Below are 14,564 nucleotides of genomic sequence, written 5' to 3'. Positions count from 1 at the left end.
CTTATACTGTATTAGCAATCTTGTGAGCTAGCAATCCATTATTTTTAATAATGATAGTCATTCTGCTTAATGATAGCAGATCAGTTGTGATTAGGAGTGTTTTAATACAAGTTTCATTATTTTGCAGTGTGGAATCCCATGGTCATGATTATGTTATTATAATTATAACTGTCTTGAATAGTTTAAGTTGAAGTGTAGTGGTAATTGGCATTTCAGCCACAATAATTCATTATTATGCGGACACGTTTGTTACTGAGTACTTTCTAATTAGCTTCTGCCTTTGAGACTTTGTATGTGTAAGTAATATGCAACTATCCATACATCCATCCATTTTCTACCGCTTGTCCCTTTCGGGGTCGCTGGAGCCTATCTCAGCTGCATTCGAGCGGAAGGCGGGGTACACTCTGGACACCTCATCGCAGGGCCAACACAGATAGACAGACAACATTCACATTCACACACTAGAGTCAATTTAGTGTTGCCAACCAACCTATCCCCTGGTGCATGTCTTTGGAGGTGGGAGGAAGCCGGAGTACCCGGAGGGAACCCACGCAGTCACGGGGAGAACATGCAAACTCCACACAGAAAGATCTCGAACTCAGGATCGAAGCCAGGACCTTCGTATTGTGAGGCAGACGCACTAACCCCTCTACCACCGTGCTGCCAAATATGCAACTATAATTATTTAATACTTGTTTGTATTGACAAATGTGCTGTTTTAATGTTCAGTGATTTTTACCTATGTCTAGCTGGTGTGCTTTTGTGTGCTTAGCTGTTTTGTAGCTGCTAGCTCCTAGTAGCCTATAGCCTAGCATGTTTACCTTTTGTAAATTATTTTAGTACAATGGAAGAAATTGTGTGTTTATTGGAGGACATTTAGATGTTAACTGTCCAGCTTTGCACAAGTAAACACTCTGCAGCATTGCTTGTATCGCACATGATATCACACACAAGTAAACACTGTGCAGAACTGCTTGTATCGCACATGATATCACATACAAGCCGATATCATCCCATTTTTTGCTGGTATCATTATCGGACCAGGACACTCCAAGTTGTGATGATTGTATTTCATTGAAAAGTGCAGTGAGGCTGGGCTTGTGTTCACTGCAGGATATCGACTGGGTGCAGACGGAGAAGCACGTCTTTGAGCAAGCCTCCACAAATCCATTTTTAGTGGGCCTCCACTCCTGTTTCCAGACAGAAAGTCGGTAAGAACTTTGAAGAACTTTCCGTCTGAAAGTGTGTGTCATTCTTGCAATGGTCAAATTTACTGCTTAAAAGGTGCCGTATCTTTTCTGTATATTGATCTAAAAGCTCTGAGTAAAAGGACTGAAGTCTATTGTATATACCGAGGGTGTCCAAACTACGGCCCGGGAGACCTCGTGATTTTGATAAGGAACCTGGCCGCAGGAAGTTACAATCCATTTTAAAAGTCAAGTTGTATGCTACTACTTGGTTGTCACTTTTTGCACAACATGAGTAATTCAGGCCTATGACCATTTATCATGCATTGAAGTAAATCAAGCGCAGCATAAACTTATATGACCCAATGCAAACAACCTTCCCTAGTCAGGGTGGGGGAAAAAAATCAAGCCAACAAAAATGCCAACAGACCTGGTCACACATAACGCTATGTAACACAATTTGTGGATATTATAAAAAACGTCCACGCACCATAAAACATTTCAGAATTACACCCATTTAAATCCATTACAATGCATGATGGGAAAAGTTATAAACACTCTCTTTACACTTATCCATGTTTGGCACATTTTAGCTGCTTGATATTTCTGATTGATTACAAAACTTTAAGGAGGTCGCCGCGGAAGTAAACAAGGTAGGAGTTGAATTTTACATAATCTTAATATACAGTTATATTAATATATCTGTAATATGTACACATTTATATCTGTGGTACTTTACATGCAGTCAGCTTTCGGCCCTCGACCACATTTTTTTTTAGCCCAATGCAGCCCCCAGCGGCAACAGTTTGGACACCCTGGTATATACAGTAGAGAAGTACCGTATTTTCCGCACTATAAGGCGCACTGGATTATAAGGCGCACCTTCAATGAATGTCATATTTTAAAACTTTGTTCGCATAGAATACACGCTACAGTAGAGGCTGGGGTTACGTTATGCATCCATTAGATGGCGCTGCACTAAAGGGAATGTCAACAAAACAGTCAGACAGGTCAGTCAAACTTTATTAATAGATTACAAATTCTGACAACTCTGTTCACTCCCAAAATGAATGAACAGCTGTTTTATTATTTTCCTCAAGGTAAAGTCAGTGATGTGGTCTTTTGTTTATCTTTTAACAACAGCAAGGTATAACATGTAGTGCAACATTTCTATCACATATTGGAGGGAAACTTTTCCCTGATTCAATAAACACGTAAAAAACAGTGATACTGTTACGGTAAATCAAACATGCCCGGCTCCGTCTCGTCGAAGTCGTCATTAATCGAGTCAGTGTCGCTGCTGCTCTATTCCCGTGTTCTACTGCGTGACTGATCGTCTTAAGTTTAAACTCTGCGTCGTAAGCGTGTCTCTTAATAGGAGCCATTTTGGGGTCTTTACATAAACAAACAAATGGAAATGAAACGGCACGCCTCGCGCAGTCATATATCCCAGCATGCACCGCACGCTTCTTCTTCTTCTACGGGGGAAAATGAGGACGGCGGAAAATGAAGTCGGCGGCTGCTTACCGTAGTTGCGATTGATTGATTGATTGAAGCTTTTACCTGTTGGAGGCTCAATATTGGTCCATATATAAGGCGCACTGTCAGCTTTTGACAAAATTGGAGGTTTTTAGGCGCGCCTTATAGTGCGGAAAATACGGTATGTATTTCATGCTGTAATAAGTACTTCTTAAAAATGACTAACTTTATTATTATTATTGCCTTCTTTTTCATTCTGCAGGCTCTTTCTTGTGATTGAATATGTAAATGGCGGCGACCTCATGTTTCATATGCAGCGCCAAAGAAAACTCCCTGAAGAACATGCCAGGTAAGGACATGCAGGTGTTGTGACGTCGCCTCACATCGTAGAGCTTTGATAATCCCTACAGCAGTTGTGTCCAAAGTGCGGCACGGGGGCCATTTGCAGCCCACGGCGACTTCTAAAAATACTATTACAAAATAAACATACAGAAAAGAGCATACATGTAAAATGTAACAAGACAAAGTTGTCTTTAATAACACAGAGCTGCCATGCAGACTGTTTTTTTTTAAACTGTCATTGTTTAAAAAATAATAATGAATCAAAATCAATGTTATGAATTATTGACTAATGCAATGGCCATGGCTGCAATTACTTCACATTAAATATTACACTTTGAAATCTCTTTTGGGAAAAATATTGCATAGTTTTTGTGTTTGTCATAAAAAATACGTTTTCAATGAGAAAAAGGGCATAAAAATAAGCAAACAAACAAAAAACATAAAAATGTATCATCGACTGCTAGATCTGAAGTTGATTTAAGCATTGAAATTAAAATAAAAAATAAATATATATTTATTTTTAAAAATTGTATCAATCCCTTTTGGATTATTTTTTTAAACTGTCATGGCTTAAAAAATAATGAAGCAGAAGCAGATAAGCAGAAGCTTTATTTGTCCATTCTTAACATGTACAAGACACATAAGAACTGAAATTACATTTTCGGCACAATCCCGCTAAGAGCAGACATACGTTACAGGGAGACAAGACGGGACCGCCAACGGATCAGCCACTTAGGGTGCTCCTTAAAAAGGTGGGAAAAAGGTGACATTGGGGAAGGGGGGAAGAGTAAAAAAAATATCAGTCTGAGGCTGGACCCTCAGAATGGTCCAGACTGAGTCCGAGGAAAAAAACCTCACATAGCATGGCACACATAAACATGGTACATGTAATCACAAACAACTCGCAACAGAGTCATCCAACAGGACCTTGGAGGCCGGCAGCTGCTGTTGAGCGCTACTCAGCCCCCACAACCCCGGAGGAATTAAGCAGTGGTGAAGGCGTTGATTTGGGGAGGGGTGTGTGCGTGCATGTATGCCCAATTAACTTGGGTGAGATGTTGGAATTGTCTTTATGGGCCGAGGCCGGCCCCAAGAGTTCAAGAGTTCAAGAGTCCGACCCAGGTGCTTTTGAAAAAAAAAGGGAAGGTCAAAAGCGTCCATCTTTGAGGAGTCCTCAGGGGAGTGTTTTCAAACGGCCTGTTCCTCAAGGCCATTCGAGGGAGTCAAATCGTAGATTAAGATGTTGTTTTTTCCTTCGAGCAGTCAAAACAATGACATTCCTGCTCTGTATGCTGGCTCTGACAATTCCAATTTATTCTTTCTCTAACTTCATCAAGATGGAATCCACCTTGCGATTCAAATCAGCAATCGCTCTAGTCTGTGATCCCACAGCACGACCCAATCCTTCCATTGCGTTGAACAGCCTGTTGGCCCCTTGAGTGGCTGCCATCGTCTTCCGAATTTGACGATACACCAGAGCAATGCCCAGCCCAATCAGCAAATGCCCTGCGATCACAGCTCCAAATAGGTAGATGTCTTCCACGTCCTCGATGGAAAGGACTGAGAGGCACATGATTCTCCAAGTATTCCAGGAATCTCTCAAGTACCCCGCAGCAATGGTTCCATCAGGGCAGCCAGGCTCCCCCGAACCTCTTTTCCTTGTCGAAAAGACTGTGTCAATTGCGTCGAGAGTCCAGTTGATCAAATTCATTTTGATGTTTAGATTTGAGGACAGCTCAAGAAAAGAGGCTTCAAAAAGTTCAGACAAAGACAAGGACACAAGAAAGCAAGCGGGAAGGAGGAGGAGCAGGGAAAAATGCGACCACCCTCACCAAGAGGCAAGACAGAAAGTAATGAATCAAAATCAATGTTATGAATTATTGACATATTAAGGGCAGCACGGTGGCAGAGGTCCCGGCCTTGGGATCTTTCTGTGTGGAGTTTGCATGTCCTCCCCGTGACTGCGGGGGTTCCCTCCGGGTACTCCGGCTTCCTCCCACCTCCAAAGACATGTACCTGGGGATAGGTTGATTGGCAACACTAAATTGGCCCTAGTGTGTGAATGTGAGTGTGAATGTTGTCTGTCTATCTGTGTTGGCCCTGCGATAAGGTGGCGACTTGTCCAGGGTGTACCCCGCCTTCCGCCCGATTGTTGCTGAGATAGGCTCCAGCGCCCCCCGCGACCCCGAAGGGAATAAGCGGTAGAAAATGGATGGATGGATGGATTGACATATTGAAGGCTGCAATTACGTCAAATCAAATATTCCATTTTTAAATATTTTTGGATACAAATATTGCATAGTTTTTGTGTTTGTCAGAAAAAGTTTTCAATGGGAAAAAGGGCATAAAAATAAACAAACAAAAAACTGTATAATCGATGGCCAGATCTGAAGTTGATTTAAGTGTTTAAATAAAAAAATTAAAAAAATATGATTTAAATTAACACATTTATGAGTGGGACAGTTTTGGATTCCCAAGGATTTTAGTGGGATTATATTTGTAAACTCCTCTCTGAGCTGCCACCTTATCGTGGTAGAGGAGTTTGCGTGTCCCAATGATCCTAGGAGCTATGTTGTTCAGGGGCTTCTATGCCTGTTTGTCTCCCAAGACAAACAGGTCCTAGTTGAGGGATCAGACAAAGAGCAGCTCGAAGACTTCTATGGAAATACAACAACCGAGACTCAGTTTTCCCTTGCCCGGACGCGGGTCACTGTGGTCCCCCTCTTGAGCCAGGCCTGGAGTTGGGGCACGATGGCGAGCGCCTGGTGGCCGGGCCTGTCCCCATGGGAGACAGGCCCAGCCCGAAGAGGCAATGTGGTTCCCCCCTCCAATGGCCTCACCACTCATGGGAGGGGCCATAGAGGTCGGGTGCAATGTGAGCTGGGCAGCAGCCGAAGGCAGGGCACTTGGCGGTCCGATCCTCGGCTACATAAGCTAGCTCTTGGGACGTGTTGGGGGGGGGGAGCCTGAGCTAGTGCGCGAGGTGGAAAAGTTCCGGCTGGATATAGTCGGACTCACTTCGATGCACAGCAAGGGCTCTGGAACCAGTTCTGCCGGACAGACCTAGCAGGCCCAAACGCATTGTGAGGGTCTGCTGGGAACGTCTAGCAGAGTCTCCTGTCAGAGAGAGTTTCAATTCCCACCTCCGGAATAACTTTGAACATGTCACGAGGGAGATGCTGGACATTGAGTTTGAGTGGACTATGTTCCGTACCTCTATTGTCGAGGCGGCTGGTTGGAGCTGTGGCCGCAAGGTAGTTGGTGCCTGTCGTGACGGTAATCCTAGAACCCGTCAAGATGGATGCCGTCAAGCTGAAGAAAGAGTCCTATCCAGTTCTTTTGGCTCATAGGACTCCGGAGGCAGCGGACAGGTACCGACAGGCCAAGCGGTGTGCGGCTTCAGCGGTTGCAGAGGCAAAAACTCGGACATGGGATGAGTTCGGGGAAGCCATGGAAAACGACTTCCGGACGGCTTCGAAGCGATTCTGGACCACCATCCGCCGCCTAAGGAAGGGGAAGTAGTGCACTGTCAAAACCGTGTATGGTGAGGATGGTGTTCTGCTGACCTCGACTGCGGATGTTGTGGATCGGTGGAGGGAATACTTCGAAGACCTCCTTAATCCCACCAACACGTCTTCCTATGAGGAAGCAGTTCCTGGGAAATCTGTGGTGGGCTCTCCTATTTCTGGGACTGAGGTTGCTGAGGTAGTTAAAAAGCTCCTCGGTGGCAAGGCCCCGGTGGTGGATGAGACCTTAAGGCTCTGGATGCTGTGGGGCTATCTTGGTTGACAAGACTCTGGAATTGTGTGGACACCGGGGGCGGTACCTCTGGATTGGCAGACCGGGGTGGTGGTTCCTCTCTTTAAGAAGGGGATCCGGAGGGTGTGTTCCAACTATCGTGGAATCACACTCCTCAGCCTATCACTCCTCAGGTCTATCCAGGTGTACTGGAGAGGAGGCTACGCCGGATAGTCGAACCTCGGATTAAGGAGGAACAGTGCGGTTTTCGTCCTGGTCGTGGAACTGTGGACCAGTTCTATACTCTCGGAAGGGTCCTTGAGGGTGCATGGAAGTTTGCCAAACCAGTTTACATGTGCTTTGTGGACTTGGAGAAGGCATTCGACGGTGTTCCTCGGGAAGTCCTGTGGGGAGCGCTCAGAGAGTATGGGGTATCGATTGTGGCGGTCCGCTCCCTGTACGATCAGTGTCAGAGCTTGATCCACATTGCCGGCAGTAAGTCGGACACTTTTCCAGTGAGGGTTGGACTCCGCCACGGCTGCCCTTTGTCACAGATTCTGTCCATAACTTTTATGGACAGAATTTCTAGGCGCAGTCAGGGTGTTAAGGGGATCTGGTTTGGTGGCTGCAGGATTAGGTCTCTGCTTTTTGCAGATGATGTGGTCCTGATGGCTTCATCTGGCCAGGATCTTCAGCTCTCACTGGATTGGTTCACAGCCGAGTGTGAAGCGTTTGGGATGAGAATCAGCACCTCTAAGTCCGAGTCCATGGTTCTCGCCCGGAAAAGGGTGGAGTGCCATCTCCGGGTTGGGGAGAAGACCCTGCCCCAAGTGGAGGAGTACCTCTAAATCTTGTTCACAAGTGAGGGAAGAGTGGATTGTGAGATCGACAGGCGGATCGGTGCGGCGTCTTCAGTAATGCGGACGCTTTATCGATCTGTTGTGGTGAAGAAGGAGCTGAGCCGGAAGGCAAAGCTCTCAATTTACCGGTCCATCTACATTCCCATCCTCACCTATGGTCATGAGCTTTGGGTTATGACCGAAAGGACAAGATCACGGGTACAAGCAGCCGAAATGAGTTTCCTCCGCCGGGTGGCGGGGCTCTCCCTTAGAGATAGGGTGAGAAGCTCTGCCATCCGGGAGGAGCTCAAAGTAAAGCCACTGCTCCTCCATAGTTTTTGTGTTTGTCATAAAAAAAACAAGTTTTTAATGACAAAAGTGCATGAAAATAAAGAAACAAAACAAAAAATATATAATTAACTGATAGATCTGAAGTTGATTTAAGCGTTGAAAGTTAAAAGAAAATTCAAAAGTATGACTTATTTTTAACACTTTTATGAGGTGGACACTTTTGAATCCCTAAGAATTTTAGTGGTATCATTTTTTTAAAACTGTCATTGCTGGAAAAAATAATAATGATTCAAATTCAATGTTGTTATGAATTATTGACCTATCCTGAGCTCAGGATCTTTCTGTGTGGAGTTTGCATGTTCTCCCCGTTACTGCGTGGGGTCCCTCCGGGTACTCCGGCTTCCTCCCACCTCCAAAGACATGCACCTGGGGATAGGTTGATTGGCAACACTAAATTGGCCCTTGTGTGTGAATGTGAGTGTGAATGTTGTCCGTCTATCAGAGTTGGCCCTGTGATGAGGTGGCGACTTGTCCAGGGTGTACCCTGCCTACTGCCCGAATGCAGCAGAGATAGGCTCCAACGACCCCCGCGGCCCCGAAAGGGATAAGCGGTAGAAAATGGATGGATGGATGGATGGATGGATGGATGGATGGATGGATGGATGGATGACCTATTCAAAGCTGCAATTACGTCACATCAAATATTCTGCTTTGAAATTTTTTTGTGGAAAAACGTTGCATATTTTCTGTATTTGACCTTCAAAAAAAAATTTTCTTTAACAAATCGGGCATAAAAGATAAAAAAATCAAATACAACTTTATATTGACAGCTAGATCTGACGTTGATCTAAAGATTTAATATTTTTAATATTTTTATGACTGACAACACTGTGGGTCCCTGGGACCAAACTTGAGTAGAGCCCTCAAGATGGAAACATATCTATATAATGTATTAGTTTTGAAAATGAAAAATGCCAAAATGGCCCCTGCCTGCTTTGGAGTGTCACTGTGTGGCCCTCAGTGGAGAAAGTGTGGACCCACGCAGTCAATTGTATGATGTGTAATTGTTACTGGTGGAAGATAAATGTTTGCTATCAGGACTTTGTGACGTGTGTCAAGAAGGAGGTCAGGATCTCACCTTATTGTTATTGTGAAAGAGGAAAAACATCACATTTTATTGCTTTTCCCTGCAAAAAGCACTCGACGTGTCAAAATCCAAGGACACCTTTTATGTGAAGACCACCCAAAGCTTTTCTCTTTGATTCCAATCCAGCAGACTTTAGTTTTTTGTCTTTTGATCTTTTAAAAGTACAACATACTTTTCATAATGAACTTAAAACCAGTTTTAAATTCAGAACTGCGAATGTATCTATCTTTAAAAACTTACAGCATCTGTTGAGGAAGAAACACATTTACACTATTTACTGTTATTACACATATATCGAGCACTTGTCAGGAACAGACACACACACCACACACACACACACACACACACACACACACACACAAACACACACACACACACGCCCACACACACACACACACAATACCTATTTTGCACTCTACAGTATTGGCCGATACCTATACTAATTAGATACTTTATCAGCAGGAATCATACATACTTGTATTATTTAGTAGTGTGGAATGTTAGACAAGGTTTGATCGCTTGAAATGAGTCAAACAGAGAACAATGGTAGATATGAAAACACTAACCTATTTATTATTAACCGTCTAGAATGGACTTATGATGTCTTTAAGTTGAAGTGGAGTGGTAATTGTTTTTTTTTTGTGACACTGAAATGCACAAAGTTAAGCTCATGACAGTAAGTTCAATGATGCAGACACTTTTGTTACTGGATACTGCCTTGGAGACTTTGTATGTGTAACTAATATGGAACTATAATTATTTGATACTTGTTTACATTTACAAATGTCACCTTTTATTGTTCAGTGATTATTACCTATGTCTAGCTTGTGTGCTATTGTGTGCTTAGCTGTTGTGTAGCTGCTCACTCCTAGTAGCCTATAGCCTAGCATGTAAATGACTTGACTAAAATAGAAGACATTGTGTGAGGACATTTAGATAACTTGCTCTCCAGCTTTGCACAAGTAAACACTCTGCAGGACTGCTTATATCGCACATGATATCACACACAATTAAACACTCTGCAGGACTGCTTGTATCGCACATAAAATCAGACACAATTAAACACTCTGCATGACTGCTTGTATCGCACACAAGTAAACATGCTGCAGGACTGCTTGTATTGCACATTATATCACACACAAGCAAACACGCTGCAGTACTACTTGTATCGCACATGATATCACACACAATTAAACACTATGCATGACTGCTTGTATCGCACCCAAGTGAACATGCTGCAGGACTGCATGTATCGCACATGATATCGCACACAAGCAAACACACTGCAGGACTGCTTGTATCGCAGATTATATCACACACAAACATTCTGCATGACTGATTGTATCGCACGCAAGTAAACACGCTGCAGGACTGCTTGTATCGCACATGATATCGCACACAAGCAAACACTTTGCATGACTGCTTATACCGCACATGATATCGCACACAATCAAACACTCTGCAGGAATGCTTGTATCGCACATAAAATCAGACACAATTAAACACTCTGCATGACTGCTTGTATCGCACACAAGTAAACATGCTGCAGGACTACTTGTATCGCACATGATATCACACACAAGCAAACACGCTGAAGTACTACTTGTATCGAACATGATATCACACAGAATTAAGCACTATGTATGACTGCTTGTATCGCACCCAAGTAAACATGCTGCAGGACTGCATGTATCGCACATGATATCGCACACAAGCAAACACACTGCAGGACTGCTTATATTGCAGATTATATCACACACAATTAAACATTCTGCATGACTGATTGTATCGCACGCAAGTAAACACGCTGCAGGACTGCTTGTATCGCACATGATATCGCACACAAGCAAACACTTTGCATGACTGCTTATACCGCACATGATATCGCACACAAGCAAACACTCTGCATAACTGCTTGTATCACACATGATATCACACACAAGTAAACACGCTGCAGGGCTGCTTGTATCGCACATTTTACATGCAAGTTGACATAAAGTTTTAATTAGAGATGTCCGATAATGGCTTTGTTGCAGATATCCGATTTTCCGATATTGTCCAACTCTTAATTACCGATTCCGATATCAACAGATACCGATATATACAGTCGTGGAGTTAACACATTATTATGCCTAATTTTGTTGTGATGCCCCGCTGGATGCATTAAACAATGCAACAAGGTTTTCCAAAATAAATCAACTCAAAGTATGGAAAAAAATGACAACATGGCACTGCCATATTTATTATTGATGTCACAAAGTGCATTTAAAAAAAAAAAAATCCTCAAAACAGCAGCTTGGAATTTGGGACATGCTCCCTGAGAGAGCATGAGAAGGTTGAGGTGGGCGGGGTTGGGGGGGTCGGGGTTGAGGTGGGCAGGGCTAGAGGGTAGCGGGGGGTGTATATTGTAGCGTCCCGGAAGAGTTAGTGCTGCAAGGGGTTCTGGGTATTTGTTCTGTTGTGTTACGGTGCGGATGTTCTCCCGAAATGTGTTTGTCATTCTTGTTTGGTGTGGGTTCACAGTGTGGCGCATATTTGTAACAGTGTTAAAGTTGTTTATACGGTCACCCTCAGTGTGACCTGTGTGGCTGTTGACCAAGTATGCCTTGTATTCACTTTTGTGTGTGAAAAGTCGTAGCTATTATGTGACTGGGCCGGCTCGCAAAGGAAGTGCTTTTAATGTTGATTGGCGCTCTGTACCTCCCCCTACGTCCGTGTACACAGCGGCGTTTTAAAAAGTCATACATTTTACTTTTTAAAACCGATACCGATAATTTTGAAACCGATACCGATAATTTCCGATATCACATTCTAAAGCATTTATCGGCAGATAATATCGGCAGTTTGATAATATCGGACATCCCTAGTTTTAATTGTTTTGTTTGAGGCCCTTTTTAAAACAAAAAACAAACAAACTTCTTTTTATATGGCAAAAACACAAATCATGCAACATGTTTCCCAAAACATATTTCAAAGTGGAATATTTAATGTGAAGTTATTAAAACGTTAAAAAGTTAGTAAAACACTCCCTGCATGGCAGCTTTGTGTTATTATTGTGAATATTGCAGAATTTTCTCCTTACATTTCAGTTGTTTGCTCTTTTCTTCCACTTTGTAATATTATTTAAAAAATGGCCGCCCTTTGGACAACCCAGAGCTGAAGGCTAAGCTCTCTGTGAGTTTATTTCGTCTAAACAAAGTGGAGAGTGCTGTTGACGAGGTCGCAGCATCAACTTGTGTGGGAGTTAGTTGTGGCCCCCGGACGCCCCCGTTTCATTGATTTGCAACAATTTGAATATGCTTGATATCGGTCTTGAGCGCTTTCCTGGACCAAGTAGAAAAACAGTAATGAGCCCCGTTACGCACCCTGTCTTGCTGCTTGTGGGGCACTCCAAGTGCGCCCTTGATAAATGGCAGATCAAAGGCTGGGTAATTTAGTGCGGCACTGTCGGGCCCCTATCGGACCCTGCAATCTGCATTCTGCAGACACTGGCTGTGCGTATGCAAAGCAGTGCGCTAATAACTCATAACGAGTGTACATATTCATGAGCGCCCTGCTGCATTCCCCCACGCCAAGGAGGAGGCGGCCTGTGGGCTATGGATGCTGCCTCCGAGAGCTCACCGCTTCTCTCCGTCTGAATGCCGCCGCTGAAACGAGCGTGCACAATCCCGCCTGTCACAGTCTAATTGTGGGGGAGCAACGTGGGATTTACTGTCTTTTACCCAACCCTGGATTTGTAGCAGACAGAAAGAACTCACGTCACTCCTCATGGTCGCTTATCTCTTAGTGACAGAGCACACCCACACGTAAACGCAGCGTGCTGTTGACTCCTGAACGCAACACTTTGTTCATCAGTGCCAGCACCTGCTGCGTCAAAGGAAGTAGTTCATGATACACTATATTATAGTATCAACTACAACATGTTGATGGGGCTTGCTATCCGTAACTGTAAATGTCAATGGAAGCTAAAAAGCTAGCATAAAACCACACTGGAACCAACCAATGTTTGAATAAAATGTTATTATGCTAACATTAGCGTGCTAATATATTGGATGAGTTAGCATAGTTCTAAGATGGCGAAAAGTATCAAAAACCATGACTTTCTTAGGTTTAAATGAATAATATTAGTAAAAATGCTAGCATAAAACGTTAGCATGCTAATATAGAAGAAGTTAACATACTTGTATGATGGCGCCAATTACCAAAATCCATGATTTTTAGGTTTAACACAAAATTAGCTAAAATGTTTTCATAGAATGTTATTATGCTAACGTTAGCATGCTAATATTGAAGAAGTTAGCATACTGTTATGATGGTCCTAACTATCAAAAACCATGTTTTTTAGGTTTAAAAGATCCAATGTAGCTAAAAGGCTAGCATAAAACATTAGCATGCTAATATAGCAGAAGTTAGCATACTTGTATGATGGCGCCAATTACCAAAATCCATGATTTTTAGGTTTAACACAGTTAGCTAAAATGTTTTCATAGAATGTTACTATGCTAAGGTTAGCATGTTAATAATGAAGAAGTTAGCATAATGTTATGACGGTTCGAACTATCAAAAACCATGTTTTTTTAGGTTTAAAAGATCCAATTTAGCTTAACAGCTAGCATTAAATGTTAGCATGGTAACATCAGCATGCTAATATAGAATACGTTAGCATACTTGTATGAATGCGCCAATTACCAAAATCCATGATTTTTAGGTTTAAAAATAAAATTTGCTAAAATGTTTTGTACTGTACTGTACTGTGCAATCTACTAGTACAAGTCTCAATCAATCAACGTTAAAATGCTAGCATAAAACATGTGCATGCTAATATTGAAGGAGTTAGCATACTTGTATGACTATCAAACTATCAAAAAACATGTTTTTTAGGTTTAAAAGATCCAATTTAGCTTTACAGCTAGCATTAAATGTTAGCATGGTAACATCAGCATGCTAATATAGAATAAGTTAGCATACTTGTATGAATGCGTTAATTACCAAAATCCATGGTTTTTAGGTTTAAAAATAAAATTTGCTAAAATGTTTGTATAAAAGGTTATTTTGTTAATGTTAGCATGATAATGTAGGATGAGTTAGCGTAATTGTAAGATGGCGAAAAGTGCCAAAAAACATGTTTTTTTTTAGATTTAAATGAACAAAATTTGTTACAATGCTAGCATAAAACATGTGCATGCTAATATTGAAGGAGTTAGCATACTTGTATGATGGTCCCAAGTATCAAAAAACATGTTTTTTTAGGTTTAAAGGATCCAATTTAGCTAAAAGGCTAACATTAGCATGCTAACATAGAAGAAGTCAACATACTTGTATGATGACGCCAATTACCAAAATCCATGATTTGTAGTTTTTTTTTTATTGATTGATTGAAACAGTACAGTACATATTCCGTACAATTGACCACTAAATGGTAACACCCAAATACGTTTTTCAACTTGTTTAAGTCGGGGTCCACGTTAATCAATTCATGGTAGTTTTATGGTAGGTTTACATATAAAATTAGCTGAAATGTGTGTAGAAAAGGTTATTTTG

The 14,564-nt window shown here is 42.3% G+C and overlaps 1 protein-coding gene across 4 annotated transcripts in view; it reads left to right on the top strand.

Moving 5' to 3' along the window:
* The window catches only part of prkcz (protein kinase C, zeta), a 197,280-nt gene that overhangs the window by 124,001 nt on the left and 58,715 nt on the right, over positions 1-14,564 (top strand). For all 4 annotated transcript variants that reach the window (XM_062054179.1, XM_062054177.1, XM_062054180.1 and 1 more), the window contains 2 exons: positions 1,114-1,211; positions 2,929-3,015. In XM_062054179.1, the coding sequence (XP_061910163.1) occupies positions 1,114-1,211; positions 2,929-3,015 (185 nt within the window). The remainder of the gene's footprint in view (positions 1-1,113; positions 1,212-2,928; positions 3,016-14,564) is intronic.

The sequence above is a fragment of the Entelurus aequoreus genome, linkage group LG07 (genome assembly GCF_033978785.1).
Source record: "Entelurus aequoreus isolate RoL-2023_Sb linkage group LG07, RoL_Eaeq_v1.1, whole genome shotgun sequence".
In the NCBI taxonomy this organism is placed as follows: Eukaryota; Metazoa; Chordata; class Actinopteri; order Syngnathiformes; family Syngnathidae; genus Entelurus; species Entelurus aequoreus.
The sequence above is the reverse complement of the archived record's forward strand: the minus strand, read 5'-3'. Positions and strand labels throughout refer to the sequence as shown.